This window comes from Pipistrellus hanaki, assembly GCF_964339955.1.
Source record: "Pipistrellus hanaki genome assembly, chromosome: 3".
Taxonomy (NCBI): domain Eukaryota; kingdom Metazoa; phylum Chordata; class Mammalia; order Chiroptera; family Vespertilionidae; genus Pipistrellus; species Pipistrellus hanaki.
The window spans coordinates 164,666,540-164,683,706 of NC_140505.1; the positions used below are offsets into that span (position 1 = coordinate 164,666,540).

The 17,167-nt window shown below is 39.4% G+C and overlaps 1 protein-coding gene across 3 annotated transcripts in view; it reads right to left on the bottom strand.

Moving 5' to 3' along the window:
• PTPRO (protein tyrosine phosphatase receptor type O) overlaps nucleotides 1-17,167 on the bottom strand; it is a 206,816-nt gene that overhangs the window by 71,876 nt on the left and 117,773 nt on the right. For 2 of the 3 annotated variants that reach the window (XM_084877905.1, XM_084877904.1), the window contains exons 4-10: nucleotides 14,389-14,541; nucleotides 12,221-12,652; nucleotides 10,219-10,380; nucleotides 6,405-6,601; nucleotides 3,052-3,172; nucleotides 2,517-2,710; nucleotides 1,464-1,575 (exon numbers count right to left, since the gene is read on the bottom strand). In XM_084877905.1, the coding sequence (XP_084734031.1) occupies nucleotides 1,464-1,575; nucleotides 2,517-2,710; nucleotides 3,052-3,172; nucleotides 6,405-6,601; nucleotides 10,219-10,380; nucleotides 12,221-12,652; nucleotides 14,389-14,541 (1,371 nt within the window). Of the gene's footprint in view, nucleotides 1-1,463; nucleotides 1,576-2,516; nucleotides 2,711-3,051; nucleotides 3,173-5,053; nucleotides 5,075-6,404; nucleotides 6,602-10,218; nucleotides 10,381-12,220; nucleotides 12,653-14,388; nucleotides 14,542-17,167 lie in introns of those variants that run through there. The other variant, XM_084877906.1, reaches the window with a different exon arrangement.

The window sequence follows — 17,167 nt, forward strand, 5'->3', positions numbered from 1 at the left end:
AGTGTTCAGATGGGAAGTCTGGGCTTTTTCCAGTCCAGACATAGCTATCTGAGAAGAGAAGAATATTCTCAGGGATTTAATACTAATAAAGTTATTGATACAATGAAGTTTAATTATAATTAAATATGTAATTGTTGATATAGTCAACAGCATAACACAAAGCTTCTTAAATAATTGGTATTTTCTTCTTTTTTGAGCCAATGGGGGATGCTAGACATTAGCTAGTAAGGAAAAGTGATAAACTATATAAGTAAATTGTGTAAGAATTCACATAGAATTAATTTCTTTCTTTTGTTTTTGAATTTATAAATTTCAATGGAACAAAGCTAGATGTCCAGCAAGGAAAACATTTTGCCAAAATTATTCTTCATCTAAAAATATTTTTATATTTTCTTTTCTTAATACAACTCTAATTACAGTCTTAGAGTTCACCCAAAAGTTCCCGAAAAACCGTAATTCAAACAACCAGGGTTAACGTCTCTTTTATGAATTTCCCCTTTTCATCATCACCTCTGATCACTTTTATCGTCTCTGCCATATGATGATAAACTACACAATTTAAGGCTCTAAGATCTAACATGAACATTTTTTTAAAGTTACTTAAACTTTGTGTCATGAATTTTTGCTAAGCAGCTTATTTAATTAAGAAATAATAATCTCTCTATATAAAAGTCTGAGCAACCGAATGATCATTTGACTGGTTGCTATGATATACACTGACCACAAGGGGGCAGATGCTCAATACAGGAGCTAGCCCCCTGGTGGACAGTGCACTCCCACAGCCAACCTCCGGAAGCCAGCCAACTTCCCGTAGTCCCTCTCTCTACACTGGCTTGCCCTCCTGCCCTGCCCCCCATCTGCAGGGACACTACCGTGCACGAATCTGTGCACTGGACCTCTAGTAGATAATAACAGAGAATAGATATTAGTATCATCACCATTTTTCACATTAAAAAACCACCAACACTTAGAAAATTTAATTGCTCAAGGTCATATATGGCATTCAGCAGAGGTATGATCCAAACCCAGGTCTACCTGTCTCCATGGGCTTTTAACTCCTGCAGTGGACAACACTGTAGGCAGCCTGGGCTTTGATGGTATAATTAATAAGGACATGGAGGCCCTATAGCAAATACAGCCATCAAATGGGCGAAAGCAACTGAGTGCAGTCTGAAGCACATCTCTTTTCTGGTCAATTTCAAACAGGGGCCTACCACTCAAGGGCAGTGATTCAGAATAAAAATGAATCAAAGGCAGAAACTCAGGATAAAAATAATATTTTAAATTTAAAGGCCATTATTTAAATTAATAATACTTTTCCAGACTCAAGCGTATGATCTTCCATGACACCGGGGCTCAATCGGTCCTGAGTGAGTGACCAGCACTTTTTGGAAATGTGTCTCTTCAGAACCTTCCGCACATAGTATTCTCTCCTCAGAAACTGTTCCCCGCACACCACTCACCTGTAATGAAGCTGATGGTGGAACTGTCACAACAGCTCAGTTCTGGGTCTCCCCATGTCACCATGGTCACTCGGAAGTTGTAGTACCATGCTGGCAACAGATTAGCTATTCTCTAAAACAAACAAACAAACAAAGAGACAAAAGACTAAGGGCAAAATCATATATTTTTTAAATATAATTATTTCTATTTGGCCATGAAAAGAACTAATCAATAATTTTTATTTTATATTCTGTCCTTGTCATATTCACAACATTCCCCACTAAAAGCACACACATACAACCTCTTTTTGGAATGAGGTGAGGTGTAAATAAAAGGCTATACAAAAATGTAATTTAAAAAAGTGATTCAAAGGTATAGAGTCAGATGCTTCCAATATTGGTCTCATTTTAGTTTCCTAAGTTATATTACAGAAGTGAAATAAGACTTGTTTGCAAGTGACTGTAGATACATGTCTCCCTATTTCTACGCCAAATGACCTTTCATAACTCTGTATTCTCCCAGGTTGGACCATAGGCATGTGCCCTTGATGGGTGACAATTATCAGAGTCATCAACTGGGTAGAGGGCAATTGTGTACTTCACATGTGACCTGTAAGGAAACTGCACTTCTGCAATGATTTAAGGTTTAGAGAGAGCAATCTTTACTGGCTCTCTAAGGGCCTGACACTATGGGTACTTAACCGTTTTGTCGATGTCAAGAATCATCATTACAGTTAAGCAGTGTCAACTAATTATTAAATGCTGAAAGGTGATCTCCTGTGTTTTTCTCCCCAGGAGCAGTAAGAAATAATAAGCGCATGGTAGCTCTACTAAAATATAGATTAACAAATAAACTAGGGTCAAAAGTCAGTTGCACACAATTCTTTCTCTCGCTCTCAAAACAAAACAACTAAAATCAACCCTTAAAACAACCAAAAAAAAAAACTTTGAGAGTAGCAAGCTGTGTATATTTACAAAGTGGTCGAATTTGCAGATACCTTTTCCAGACATTAGGTATGTATAGGCACATCTATTTACACAGGCAAGTGTGTCAGACGGCTAAGGAAAGATTACCACTGATGCAGTTAAGGAGGCGGTCGCTGCTATTTCATAGTAGGTTGTCCACTCTGATGTCATGGTTGCAGGATTGAAATAAAACATTTCAACCACATATTTCCTGAACACTCCTAAGTAGGGTCTGGTCCAGCTCAAAACCACTGCTGTGGGGCCCAAGGGGTACAGCATTAAATCCTTTATTCCGGTTGGAACTAAAGAGGAAGGAGGAAAGGGGAGTGAAAAAAGAAAGACAAGAAGGAATGTTTAATATCATAGCAATGGCTTCCAACGTCTACTTAACAACCAAGGATTTGCTCTTTTGATATAATCATTGAAAACATATCTGCCTCTGATTCCCAACCCCCTCTCCAAATAGTAAATGCTAAAGATGCCCTCCAGCTATACAACTGCAATAGTTTATTACTCTGAGAGTTGGATATTGGGTGAACAAGAATGGACCTCCCATATATGAGGATAATGAGTTGAGCTTGGATATTGCAACCCAGCAAATAACACTTTGATAATGTCATTATTCTTGTACCTGGTGACTTACCAATGGCAAATGTCACAGGGTCTGAAGGTGGTCCAATCAAAGGGCCTTTTCTTAGGTACATCACAACCTGGTATTGGGCACCAGGAACCAGATTTTCAATAACAGATTTGCTTGAGTTCACCTTTGAACCAGACAGCCAATAAGATTTCATTAGAGCTGAGCTTTTAGAATGGGACACAGAGGCTAAAATTGTATTCAGAGACTCTCTGTGGAACCACAGAAGCCTTTGGAATCCAGAATCTTTTACTCACGCCCGGGAAGGTCAGATTTCAAAATTAGGATGATTTATAGTTTATGTGAACACTGAAGGAGGCCCAGAACATTCAGAGTCTATGGCTGGATTTAGTAAGCCCTGTGAAATGCTTTATACCCATCAGTGTTAATTGTAACTGTGTACACGAGAGACACATAAACCTCTAACCATAATCAAATCAGCAATACCGTGAGGAGAGTCTGACATTCTAAATTGTAGTGTCACCCGATGGCATACAAAGATCAGTACAGGAATGCCTTTAGTCCCTTGTCACTGAGAAGCATATAATATCTAATTATAGAGATAGAAATGACTTCAGAAATTAGCTAGTCCAAGTCTTCTTAATATATTAGAAAAGGAAAGTGAGAGAATGCCCAAGGTCACATATTTAGATTCACTTCTGGGACTAGAAGCCTAGTGTGTGACCTCTAATCCACACTATAGGCGAGTCATGGCTGAGCATAGAGATATAACAGAAGTTCTTTTTTTATTTTATTTAAATTCTTTATTGTTGAAAGTGTTACATATGTTTCCTTTCCCCCCACTGACCTCTCCCCGCCTGCTCACCCCCCCCACACCAGCACATGCCCTCACCCCCTTACTGTCTGTGTCCATTGGTTATGCTATATACTAGTATATGCAACAAGTCCTTTGGTTGATCTCCCCACCACCACTACCTCCGCCCAACACACACACTGCGCTGCCTTCCCTTTGAGTTTTGTTGTCTGTTCAATGCTTCTATGTCTCTGTATCCATTTTTGTTCATCAGTTTACTAGAGGGTGCATGAAATTCATGCACTTAGGCGGGTAAGGGGTTATCCCTCAGTCTGGCCTGTGCCCTCTCACGATTGGGACCCCTCGGGTAGGATCCCTAGGCCTGGCTGGTGATCAGGGCCTATCCAGGCTTTCCTTCCTCTGGCTGCCAAAGCTAGTCTTGCCCCGGCCTCTGCCACTGCTTGCCCTTGGTGTGGTGCTGCCCCTCCTCCCCTGCCACTGGTTGCCTTCCCCTGTGGGGGACAGGTGTGGGGTGCAATAGCTCGGCTGTCCTGGGCCTCTCTCTGCAGGGGGATCGATCATGGGGCTCTAGGCTCTGCAATTGATCACCCAACAGAGAGAGGCCCTACCCACCCAGCAGGGGTTCCACGATCAATCGCTGTGCAGAGGGTGGCCTGGGCCTCCCTCTTTGGGTGAATGATCATGGAGTCCCCCCCTCAATTGCCCCACAAAGGGTGGCCTGAGCCTCCCTCTGCCTGGCAATTGTGGGATGATGGCAGGGCCCTCAACCAATCATATCACACCAGCCTTGGCTGGCCTGGCACCAGTGTGTGTCAGATGGATTCTGGTGAGAACATATTCTGGATTTCTTTGGTCAATGGTCACGTGACTGTAGGTTGGTTTTGAGACTTTTTGAACTGATGTTTTCTGATCTGAAAATGCATGTGTGTGTGTGAGTGTGTTTGTGTGTGTGTGTGTGTGTGTGTGTATTGTGGGATAATGGATGATGGGGTGTAACAATAACAAAATCCTCAAAATATTCTTGTAGTAATTGAAATAACACCTAGCTCAATGGTTTAGTTCCCAATATTTTAAATATTGGTCTCTTTGCCTATAATCTTTAATAGTTTCATGTTTGCACTTCACAAAGGTGCTATCAAAGTGCCCTTAGACCAGCCCTTTTTGGATCATTTATAATGATTCAATGTAAAAAATAGATAATTTGCACATTAGTTGGGGCAAGGAAGAATGTACCTTGGAGCAGTCAAGTTCTAGGTCACGTTCTGTAAGAGAAAAACATTTTTCTATCAATGCCCAGAGCCAATCATCTTCGGTGTGCCCAGGGAAGGAAGCTTATAAGCTGCGCAGTGAGCGATGATGAACAGTTAATTGGTTCAGCATATTTACTCCTTAATTTAATTCAAGTCAAGAGGTGGCCTCAGCTTTCAGTGTGGGTTTATCTCAGCATGCTAAGGCTTTCTAGTGCTCCAAAGACTACATAAGATCCCGAATTCACCTTATCAATTAAAAAATTCTCCCTTTGAATTTCACTAATGCCTGACTTTTGTGGCATAAATGGAAACATCCCAAATAGCTTTCATATAGCAGGCATCTTCTCTGAGTATTATATTTTCAGTGTACTCCACTTGAATTTATACTTTTTTTTTTTTTGCCTTTAGGGAGGTAAGTATTGTGTTTGTAAGATACCAAGAAACAGTAAATTTCATCTAATGAAATAATAAAATGGAATAAATAATAAAATGTAGTACTAAGACCAGGTGTTAGGAAAATGCTATGGGGCTCCAGCTCCTCGTTGGTATTCAGGACATTGGAGAGCAAGGCCTGCTCTCGGCCACTCTGCTTGGCTTCCTCAGGACTGCTGACAGGTGTGTGTACACAGCTGGTAGCTGCTCCCAGGACTGGTCATCTGCTCGCGGTCTCCACCTGCCCTCCCTTGTGCTCAGCTAACACCTAACACCCTACAAAACTCTTCTCAGTGGTGATTATGGAGTTGTTTTTTTAACTTTATAGCCCTTGAATTTTTGAATTATGTTTTTCAGTGAACATGCATTACTTTTATAGTTAAAATAACAAGGAAAAAGAGAGAGAGAAAAAAAGTAAGAGAAACAAAAACTGCCCCAAACTTTCTCTCTGTTTGTCCACCAGTTTCCAATTCCTCTCGCCTCAATCCCTATTTGCTCAGGCCCGTTTCTGCAAATAGCTTCCTGGTGATTTTCAGCTTAGGCCTTGTTTTAAAATCTGCAGTAATTATATGCTCAGTTATCCATTGTTCTTCTAGATTATAAGCTCTGCAAGAGCAGGACGTATAAAAAATATCTAGATCCCCAATATCTATCCTAGTCCCTGGTACATTGCAGGTGCTCAGTAAATTCTCCTGCATGAGGAATGAAAGAGAAAGGAGACGACCACCCAAAGAGGGAAAAAGAAGATGACTGTGACCCAAAAGCCATGCACACTCTTCCCTGCTCCTGTCCGGGCTCACGGAGCCCCAGAGACCTGGGCCCAGCTGCTCCGTGGCCTCCCGAATCGCCTGCCAGGCTGCGCTGCAGCAAGTGAATGAGCCACAGCCAGTCTCTTCCTTTACCTGGGAGCAGTACTGCTTTTCCAGCCTCTGGCTCTCCTTTTGTTTCTGGCAGGTGAGGGACACCACAGACACAATGGTGCCGTTGTAGTTCTCTTGGGAGGACGTCCAGGACATCAAGGCGGTGGTTGAGCTTAGAACATGGACACTCACATGTTGGGGCTTCTCGGTGAGTTCCTCAATCCACTCTCCTGAAGGACCTGGCGGTTTCAAAGGAGAGCACAAGGCACGTGTCACCCTGAGATGGTTGAGACAACAGGCAAGTTTTAAAAATCGTGTTGTTTCCCCTTTGCCCTAAAAGAGCTATTCCAAGTAAGATTGGCCGCCCAGCTGAGCACTGACCTATGAATCAGGAAGTCATAGTTGGATTCCGCTCAGGGTTGTGGGCTTGATCCCAGAGTGGGATGTGCAGGAAGCAGCCAATCAATGATTCTCTCTCATCATTGATGGTTTTTCTCTCTCTCTCCCTCTACCTCCCTCTATGAAATCAATAAAAAATATTTAAAAAATATATTTTATTGATATTTTACAGAGAGGAAGGGAGAGAGATAGAGAGCTAGAAATGTCGATGAGAGAGAAACATCAACCAGCTGCCTCTTGCAAACCCCCAACCGGGGATGTGCCCGCAACAAAGGTACATGCCCTTGACAGGAATTGAACCCGGGACCTTTCAGTCCGCAGACTGACGCTCTACCACTGAGCCAAACCGGTTGGCAATAAAAAATATTTTTAAAACACATATTAAAAAAAAAAAAAAAAGATTGGCAGCCTGACTGGTCTTGACATAGTCTGCTCAGCTACTGCCCGGCATTGTATCCCTCATCATTGACCTAAACAGCAGCCACAGCAGCAAAAACAGCCCTAGTGAGAGATAGAAACTTCATTTCCATTATGTGCATCTGAGTTAATTCTGGAAAGTTCTTCACTGAAGCGAATTTCTCTTTTAACAAAGAGTGGATGAAGCAGTGTGACATGTCATCAGTGTTGATAATTCCTTTGTTGCTGGATCTTTGGTCTCTAGAAGTAATTACTTTGAGATTCAAACTTGCTTCTACTATAGGTTTGTAAAAAAAATAAAAATCCAAATTTGGTAACAGTAGGATAGAAGAGGCAGGTGTGACTGTATTAGAGAAGAAATGGGCAGCAGGCTGGCTTAATTATAGAAGCTGGCTAAAACCTGGGGATAATTTGTGGACACGGTGGATTCCTCATGATAACATATCTCCATAGATTTTCCCCCTTAGCTTTGTTCTCTCGAGTTTCTAAAGGAGTGATTAGTACTGTGCCTGACTCATAGGAAGGACTCCAGAATTATTTAGGTGATTATTACCTACAGAAATTCCCCATTGCAATTCCAATATGCAAACTTTCTCTTATTTGCTTAGAATAATTTCTCTTATTTCTCTTATTTCCCCATGTCTTAATCGAAGCTGTCTTCCTAGGCTGGGACCCCGGACAGGAAAAGGAGCAAGTGGGATGCTAGTCGCAGATTCACCATAACTGGGGCAGGGGAAATAATGATTGTGGCAGAGAGATATATAATAGCATGCGTTACCTAAGAGGCTCTATTTTGAGTCCATATGTGTTTATAAATTTATTCCCTTAATTTCCATAGCAAACCTGTGAGACAAGTACGAGTATTAATCTCAGTTTCAGACGAAGTAACTAAGGCAGATGGAGGGTAAATGAGCTGGCATTCACACACAGGAAGTCTGGTTCTAAACCCCATGCAGTGGCACTATAAATATTTGTTGACTGTACAACAGAATTAATAAATAGGCAAATAGTACTAATCCCAGGCTAGGATTTGATAGTTTGGTACCAGAAGCAAGATGTATACACAAATAAAATACATCTAGAAAAATACCACATTTGTGTTGTGTGCTATGAAACAGTAGAAACTCAGGGAAGGGAAGAGCCATCATGGCCAGAATAGTTGAGGGAGTTTTCTGGAAGCTGCTCACACGTGCAGGGGACTCTATGAGCAGATGAAGAAATGTTTGGGTTAGTGGAACATTGTTAGCCTCATGGGAAGAACTGAATAGTAAACCTTGTTTGCATTCTCAAGGGATCTCACGGCAAAGATCTCGCATCGTGAGAAGCCGTGGAAGGCAGCTGTGACTATTCTTTCTGCATGCCTTATGGATCTTTCAGGCCTCCACCAGGGGCGACATTTTTGCTTTCTTAAGTAAAAGTTTAAATGGGACATTGTCAACATGTGTAAGCTACTAAATAAACTGATTTCTTCCCTCTGCCTTCCTCCTGTTTCCCCTGCCCTCCCCGCCCCTCCGCACCCTTGAGGATTATTTGGTGAAGGTGGTATTTTGCCTTTGCAGATGGTGATAAAGTTATAGGGTGGTCATTCTTTTTGGAGAGCAATGTTTACCCATTCCCTTCTGTTTCTTCTTTCTGCTGATAAGAGGCACATTAACGTCCCAATGAGCTACAAATTGATTTTTAGCCTCTAAATTTCTGGTAACCAGAGTCAGATTACATAAAAATGTTACAAACATGCACCATTCGTGCAACTTTTTTTTTTATTTACTTTTAAAAATAGATTTTTATTGATTTCAGAGAGGAAGGGAGAGGGAGAGAGAAAGAGATAGAAATTTCAATAATGAGAGAGAATCTTTGATCAGCTGCCTCCTGCACACCCCCTACTGGGTACCAAGCCTGCAAAACGGGCATGTGCTCTTGATCAGAATAGAACCTGGGACCCTTCAGTTTCTGACATTATCCACTGAGCCAACCCATCTAGGGCTTTGTGCAGCTTCTAGAGGCTACTTATTGCTCTGCTATTACTTTTTTCTATAATCCTTTCCTGAGGATATTGTTCTCCATTGATTTTTAGAGAGAGTGGAAGGAAGAATAGGAAAGAAAGGATAGAGAGAGAAAGAGAAACGAAAGAGAAACAGAAGAGAGACAGAGAGAGGAATGAGAGAGACACATTGATTGGTTACCTCCCGGAGCCAGGAATTGAACCTGCAGCCAAGGTATGCACCTTTGACCAGATGTTGAACCCTAGACCCTTTGATTCATGGGCCAATGCTCTAACTACTGAGGAAAAAAAAAATGGGCCAGTGCTTTGCTATTACTTTTTACAGAATCAGTAGAAGCCATCCTGAGACTTGACACTGGGCCTTTTAGGATGCTCTAGCTTTGTCTTCTTGTGCCAAGTTTATGGTGACCACATAGGTCTCCCTAAACTTCAACCTTTATCTTTCTTTTGCGCTCTATAAACTCAACATTCTAATGATATCAATTCAACAATATCAATTGCCATTACAACCTTAAACAAAAGTCCTATTTCCCAAACTGTGTGTTCATGTCCTTTGAAGGTTTGTTGTGCCTAGTGTGAAAGATCAGCTTAATAAATGTGCAATTAGCCCTAGCTGGTCTGGTTCAGTAGATAGAGCATCGGCCTATAGACTGAAGGGTCAAGGCCACATGCCACAGTTGCCAGCTCAATCCCCAGGACAGGGTATTCAGGAGGCAGCCAATCAATAATTCTCTTTCATCATTTATGTTTCCATCTCTATCTCCCTCTCCCTGCCTCTCTCTGAAATTAATAAAAATATATTAAAAAATAAATGTGCAATTATCACAATAATAAAAAAGTTCTAAATTAAATCTGTAGGTTTGTGACTATTAAACATACATATATTTCCTCTGTTCTCACCACTTCCTGGATTTGGGACTCTCTTAACCTTGAAGAATTCTCAGGGTATCCAATGTGTGATGAATAATTGATGCCTGAGCATTACTAATCTCAACAGTTCCATTGTTCTAAGCGCAAAACCGTTTCTTTGGTACTTACTGATATAAAAACTGAGTGATTTTGCTGACTGACTTTTTCGAGTTTCACAAGATCCTGAGGAACTAAAGGTTGTCACAGATAACTTATACTTCCCAGGCTCCTTCAGTTCTGTAACAAATTCCTGTGCTTCTTCAGCCACTGTCAAATGTTCAGTAAAGTTTTCTAAATCGTACATAAAAAGAGAAAATATATAAATGGATAACTGCAAAGGCCTTGACTACAGACAAGTTAATTCATTAAAAATGCATTTTTTATATTGTCTTCTTTCTTTTGTCAAATTCAATTATATTTCTAATCTAAAGGTACAATAATTAAAAGATGACAAAGGGTTCAAATTGATTTTCATAATAGTTTTAAATAACCAAACGACAATATGGTGTCCAAATCAATAAAACGAGGGTCAGTATATACAATGTATTTTTAAGTATGGGTTCCCAACAAAACCACATTCGCAAAATAGAAATAGAATGTTAGAAGATAGCAATAATTAGCTTTGTCATCCATATATAAGGGCTAAAAAGTAAACAGCGACAAATATCCTGTAAGTTCCTTGTGGTAGCATTAAATATCCAGAAATGCCTTATAATATGTAAAAATTATTTCTAGTTAGAAATAACTCCTGTGGATATATTTTCTGAGACTTGTAATATTTTTCTTTTATCTGTTTGCTTCTAGAACTTTTAAAAATAAAAAATAATTTTTATATTGCTTCAAAGTCCATCTCCTGCTGTTTATTACTTTCTTTGAAGTTAGCATCAGTTGGTGATTTTAATAGCCTTCCACAGAACACAGTGAGGTCAGATAATAGTACATTTACAGAAATAGATATTAAAAAAGAATTCTGAGTAATAAGACCCTATTTTCCATAGGATATACTGAGGAACAGACAAATAAAAGCCAGAATAAGAAAACTTAAAAAACAATAACAAAAAACAAGTGATTCCAGGCAACTGTTACAACTTTTGACTCAGATAATTGGAAATGACTATGGATTTTAGTTTTATACGGTAACTGGGTATGGTTTACTGCTCTATCATCTAGTCTAAAGGAATCCACAGATTTTGTATCTCATTCTACTGAATGAAATAAGGGGGGGGGGGGGAGACACTATGTCTAATATAAAATGACATGGTCCTAATGCCCTAATCTGAAACTACAATTGTCATTGTAACTTCAACTTTTGACAACGTGGCAACCTTTACAGCCCGTACTATGAAACTGGAAAGCATACAATGAAGTATGTTATTGTACAAACGAGACAAACAATGAATAAGTAGAATAAGCTACCAAACAACAGTTTAAATATTGTGACTCAAATTTACTGAATGCCATGGCATTGCTTTTTATAAATGAGTGGGCTAAAATATAAAGAATGACTCTCAGATGCTGGATAAGGAAATACAATCAGTAGTATGTTAGCTATAGTGAAAATACCAATTGCTATGCATTTCTTGTTTTACTACCAACTTCTCTTTGGAAAAATATGAGTAGTATTGCCACCAGAGAGGCACACAAGTGAAAGGGAAATAAGAATAGCCAGAGGAGCCAATACAGGCTTGACACTCTTGGGAAAGTAGCTATTTTGCCAGAAAGGTTCTTTTGCTGCATGCTTCAAAAAATTAATGAAAACAGAAAATTTCTCCAGACTATTTTATAACTCGTGATGATGGTTAGACCTTTAGTTCCAAGTCTTTCCAATATAAGATTTCCTTCAGCAACCTGGGCCTGGGAAATGGCAAGCAGTAAAAGGTATCCAGTGGCCAGAACTTGAAACTTAGGAACTAACCAAACCTGTGGATTCTCATCCGATGTGCTCATTTTGTTTCCTAGTCTCAGCTCACACTGGATGCTTAATTACATTCCTGCCTTTCTTTATCATTTCTCTTTCGCTATTAACTGTCTCCCATCGGACTTTCTTCCTGAACTTAAATTTGAGAATGTTTCCATTTCCTTCCCTTTGATTGTATCCCTTCTTATTCCTTCTGATTGTCCAGTGCTTTACCTTCTCTTTCTATGTGGATATGGAACCCGTCAAAGGCAGTGGGTGGCTTTGGTGGCAACCAGCTCAGTATCATCTGCACTGGGAATGATGAGGAGGAGCCTGACGTTGGCTTCTCGGGCTCGCTGAGTGTGTCATTTTCGAATGACACACTGGCAAAGTCGTCTTCGCCTTCCGGAGTGGCAGACACACTGTCCCACCAGTATGGCTGGGGGGTAGTTTCATAGTCACTGCTGTTAACATCAGGCCAACCAGAAGAAATGTTGCCAGAGAGGGTGTCAGGAGTTTCATCTGTAAAACGGAGGAGTTTGTCTCTTCCGGTTGTGTCTTGTGGCCTCAGGAAGGAGTCCTCTGGGAAACTGCCACTCTCTTCTTCCCAATTGTTTTTGTTCAAGTTTATGATACGAACTGAGATGTTTCGAGGTGGATAAGGGGCTGTAAGAGAAAGATACATTTAAAAAAATTTTTTTTCAAGTAATTTTTAAACTCTATTATAGTGAATGCATAATCTATCAAGTGGAAAGATTTACAAAATAGAGTTCAGTTTAACTACTATATTTCTATGTTCTCATTTGTATCAAGAACAATTGTGGTTACCAGTACACATACCTCTAAGATTTTGTGAGTGATAGGATGACATTTGTATACCACTAGTCACAAGCTAGCCTACCACTGGTTACTTTAACTTGTGATATATCATGCTTGTCCAAGTGGTAATTTATGACTTTATGCCTCACTTCTCTAAAATGAAAAAATAGGAGCACAAAAATGTGTTTATGAATTATGGAAGCATACTTTTCTAGAAATAGAAAATCATGGAGACACATTGCATGGTCTTTACCTGCAATAGTTTCTACCTATTTTTCAAATAGCAGCTGAAATATCACCTCTTCCATGAAAGTCTAATGAAAGTGAATATTGCCCTCCTTTGGTGTGTTATATAACTTTATACCTTTTTTTTTTTTTTTATAACATTCATTGCATGCTGTCTTATAGAACACCTACAGAACATCTACCATTTTTGAGGACAGGGAACCTTTCTCACCAGTCTTTGTCTTCCTCTCAGTACTTAGAACAACTCTCAGATAAGGGATCTCAATTAATGTTTCTTTACTTGAATTGAATAATTAAAAATACAAATAAAATATCTTAGATATTGACATGAGTTAAATTACATAGTTTCCTTGTCTTGGCCTAATTAATGAGAATCATGACAACTTACAATTTTGGATAGGAAGGGTCTCAGGGATGATCTCATATAAGCCATTCTCAGTGTTCATATGAATGGACTCTCCAACATTCCTACTGAGTACTTAGGCACAGACAATTACACTGTCTAATTATATTAGACACGTATGTTAATATTGGTAATGGATATTTAGTAGGTGCATGTTTGTTTTAACCATCTATTCTTTCACCCATCCATCCATCCATTTCTCCATCCATCCATTTACCCATCCATCCATCATCAATGCATCCATCCCATATTAGTGTTGAATATTAGTTACACTACTAAAATTAAACACTATAAGTTTTAGATACATCTGAATCCCAATATTCTCCTTCAATGATCTAAATATCTGTACTCAAACATCTTCCATCTGTTTTTCTGCTATATGTGCATGTAGAATAAGTGATGTCTACTTGATCCAGTAAGTTGTTTAATTCTAACTTTTTTGTATCATGTATTTTTTAATTTAAAGATTATACATCTATGATTACATTGACATAGTTTAGAGTTTCCTTATTGAATATTTTGCTAGTTTCCTTTTACACTGATAGAAAATTTGTTTTAGATTATTTAAATACTTAAAAAAGTTATTTATTTTTAAAATACATTTTTATTGATTTCAGAAAGAGGAGGGAGAGATAGAAATATTAATGATGAGGGAGAATTATTGATTGGCTGCCTCCAGCACACCCCCTACTGGGAACTGAGGCCACAACCCTGGTATGTTCCCTTGACCGGAATTGAACCTGGGACCCTTTTTTCTGGAGGCTGATGTTCTATCCACTGAGCCAAATCAGCTAGTGCTGTTTTAGATTATTAAAAATATATATATTTATTTTCTTTCTTAGCTCTGGTATAGAATTTTTCTTACAATGTTAAAAAGTACACATACAACATATAATTGCATTTTTTTCAGTAAATATAAATTTTCAGAACTTACCAGTTCTATGCTGTTTGGGTTCATGACTGACACCACTGTACTCCACGAGAGTACTTTTATTAAAAGTTGCCTCAGATACCAGCTGAAAGGTGATATTACTATAACATATTCCTGGCAGCCAATGATTAAATACTGTTTTTCCCTTAAAAAAATCTGGAAAAAGAAAGAAATCAATTATACTAAAATATTGGGCTTCTAAATGACACACACTTTTAGGACGTTCTAATCAAAATAATAAAATATCAATAAATGATATTTCTTTCCACTTCTAGCATGGAAAGTAATAACAATTTGGCATAAGGTTAGAGATGAAAATCTGAATTTTTAGAGTCAGTCCTGAAAAGATTTTTGTGCAAGAATTAGATATAACTAAAGCTGAATTTTGATCCCAGGAACACTTGGTGTATTAAGTAGAGAACATGTATAGAAGTTGTGGAGATTAGGTGTATATTAACTATTTACTTTGAGATGAAAACTAAAGGTATTTTGCCACTTTATGACTTAGAAAAAAGTAATTTTGCAAGAAATGTTTTCTCTAGGCTCACTTGTAAAAACTAGTGTATTTTAAAAGTAGAATGGTTTTATCTGACAGTTTCAGACAGAACCTGCTCAAAAAAGGAAAAAAATAAGAATTTGGATTTAATTTAGAAGATAAAATTAAAGAAAATAACAAATTTAGAAATCCAGTCTAAGTTAGAAAGAAATGAGAGAAAGAAATTAAAAACACCACTAATGAAATTAAAAGCCAAAAATAATTTTAACGTTAATTGAAAAAAGAGACCATATTCACTTATTTTAAAACTCATAGCTTTTAACTCAGCAAAAGTTCCAGTGACTGCTTTTCAACCACTCATGAGCTTGTACTTGCGATGTAATAATAAACAAATAAGGCCCCACTTATTAATTTGCATATCATCTGTTTTCATTGAAAACAAAGAATGCAATAACTTGTGGAATCTATGTTTATGCTTATTTAAATATTTTAAAGTTTTTAAAAACTGAAAAATGCACTGTGTATCTTCTAAACAGTGCCTCGTTTAAAAAAGTAAGAATTGCCAGGACCGGTTTGGCTCAGTGGATAGAGCGTCGGCCTATGGACTGAAAGGTCCCGGGTTTGATTCCGGTCAAGGGCATGTACCGTGGTTGTGGGCACATCCCCAGTAGGGGGTGTGCAGGAGGCGGCTGATCAATGATTCTCTTTCATTGATGTTTCTAACTCTCTATCCCTCTCTCTTCCTCTCTGTGAAAAACCAATAAAATAAATAAATAAATAAAAATAAAAAAGTAAGAATTGTATGGAAGAAAGGAATTTGTAGAAGCAGCAAGTTAAAATGATATCTTTCTGGACACCATGACCTATGTGCTGCAATATGCATTCCCACCTCACCAATACATGTTTCCAGTTACAGCCAGTAAACTTTGACATCATCATTTAAGCCCTGGCAGAGAATTGTAGTTGTTACAGTCTTGCATCCTGAATATATATATATATACTAATGGCCCAGTGAATAAAATTTGTGCACGTTAAAAGGAAATTAGAGGAAATATTTTAATATTGCTATTTGCCCTTTCTCTATAAATAGAAGTATCAGAGATGAAAGAAAGTTAGTAAAATGTATATGAATATCTTCCTCCTGTCAGAGTCTGGGGCATGCCTCAGGACCCAGAGTCAAGATCCCATCCACGGGCATGCACCTCGAAATTGTGTGAGACCCAGACCTGGCTGGCCCCACCCCCATTGGGTGAGATCCAGACCCTGCTGGCCTCACCTTAGTCAAACCCTGCCAGGTGGGGGTCACAGCCTCAGGGCCCCCATCAAGCCCTGCCAGGTGGGGTGGGGGGCACAGCCTCAGGTCCCCCAGTCCAGGGCAGAGGTGGAGGGTGCAGCCTGAGGTCCCCTGTCAAGCCCAGCCAGGCTGGGAGCACAATAGCCTGAGGTTCTCCATTAAGCCCTGCTGATGGGGAGGTGGGTGAGGGGGAGAACAGTCTCAGGTCCCTGCTGATCGCTCATTCCAGGAATCCCACTTCTGCTATGGATGCAGCCATCTTGTGATGGCTTTTTACCTCTTTATATATATATATATATATATATATATATATATATATATATATATATATATATATATATTCAGGACACAAGACTCACCCGAGGATATTTTTCCATTGATTTTTTTTTTTAAGAGAGAGTGGGAGAAAGACAGAGAGAAATATCGATGTGAGAGAAACACATCAATTGGTTGCCTCCTGCACACACCCAGACCAGGGCTCTGGCTGGGGAGGAACCTGCAACCAAGGTACATGCCCTTGATTGGAAACGAACCCAGGACCGTTTGGTGTGCAAGGTGACTGTCCACTGTGCAAGCTGACTATCCACTGTGCAAGCTGACTGTCCACTCTGCAAGCTGACTCTCCACTGTGCAAGCTGACTATCCACTGTGCAAGCTGACTATCCACTGTGCAAGCTGACTGTCCACTGAGCTAAACTGAATATTTAAGTTCCTCCACTTTGATTCACCTCCAGTGAAGCTGAATAGGGCTCTCTCTCTCTCTCTCTCTCTCTCTCTCTCTCTCTCTCTCTCTCTCTCTCTCTCTCTCTCTCTCTCTCCATCCTTTCCCCCACCTCCTAGCCCACCAAAGTCTACGGAGAATTTGGCTTGGTTCCTTTGAAATTATTAATTCCCCTGGGCTCTCTGTTTTCTCTCCTTTCCCCACAGGAAATAAATTCATGTTACCTTTGGCAAGAATAACATGTTATCTTGGCAAGAATAACATATAAGTG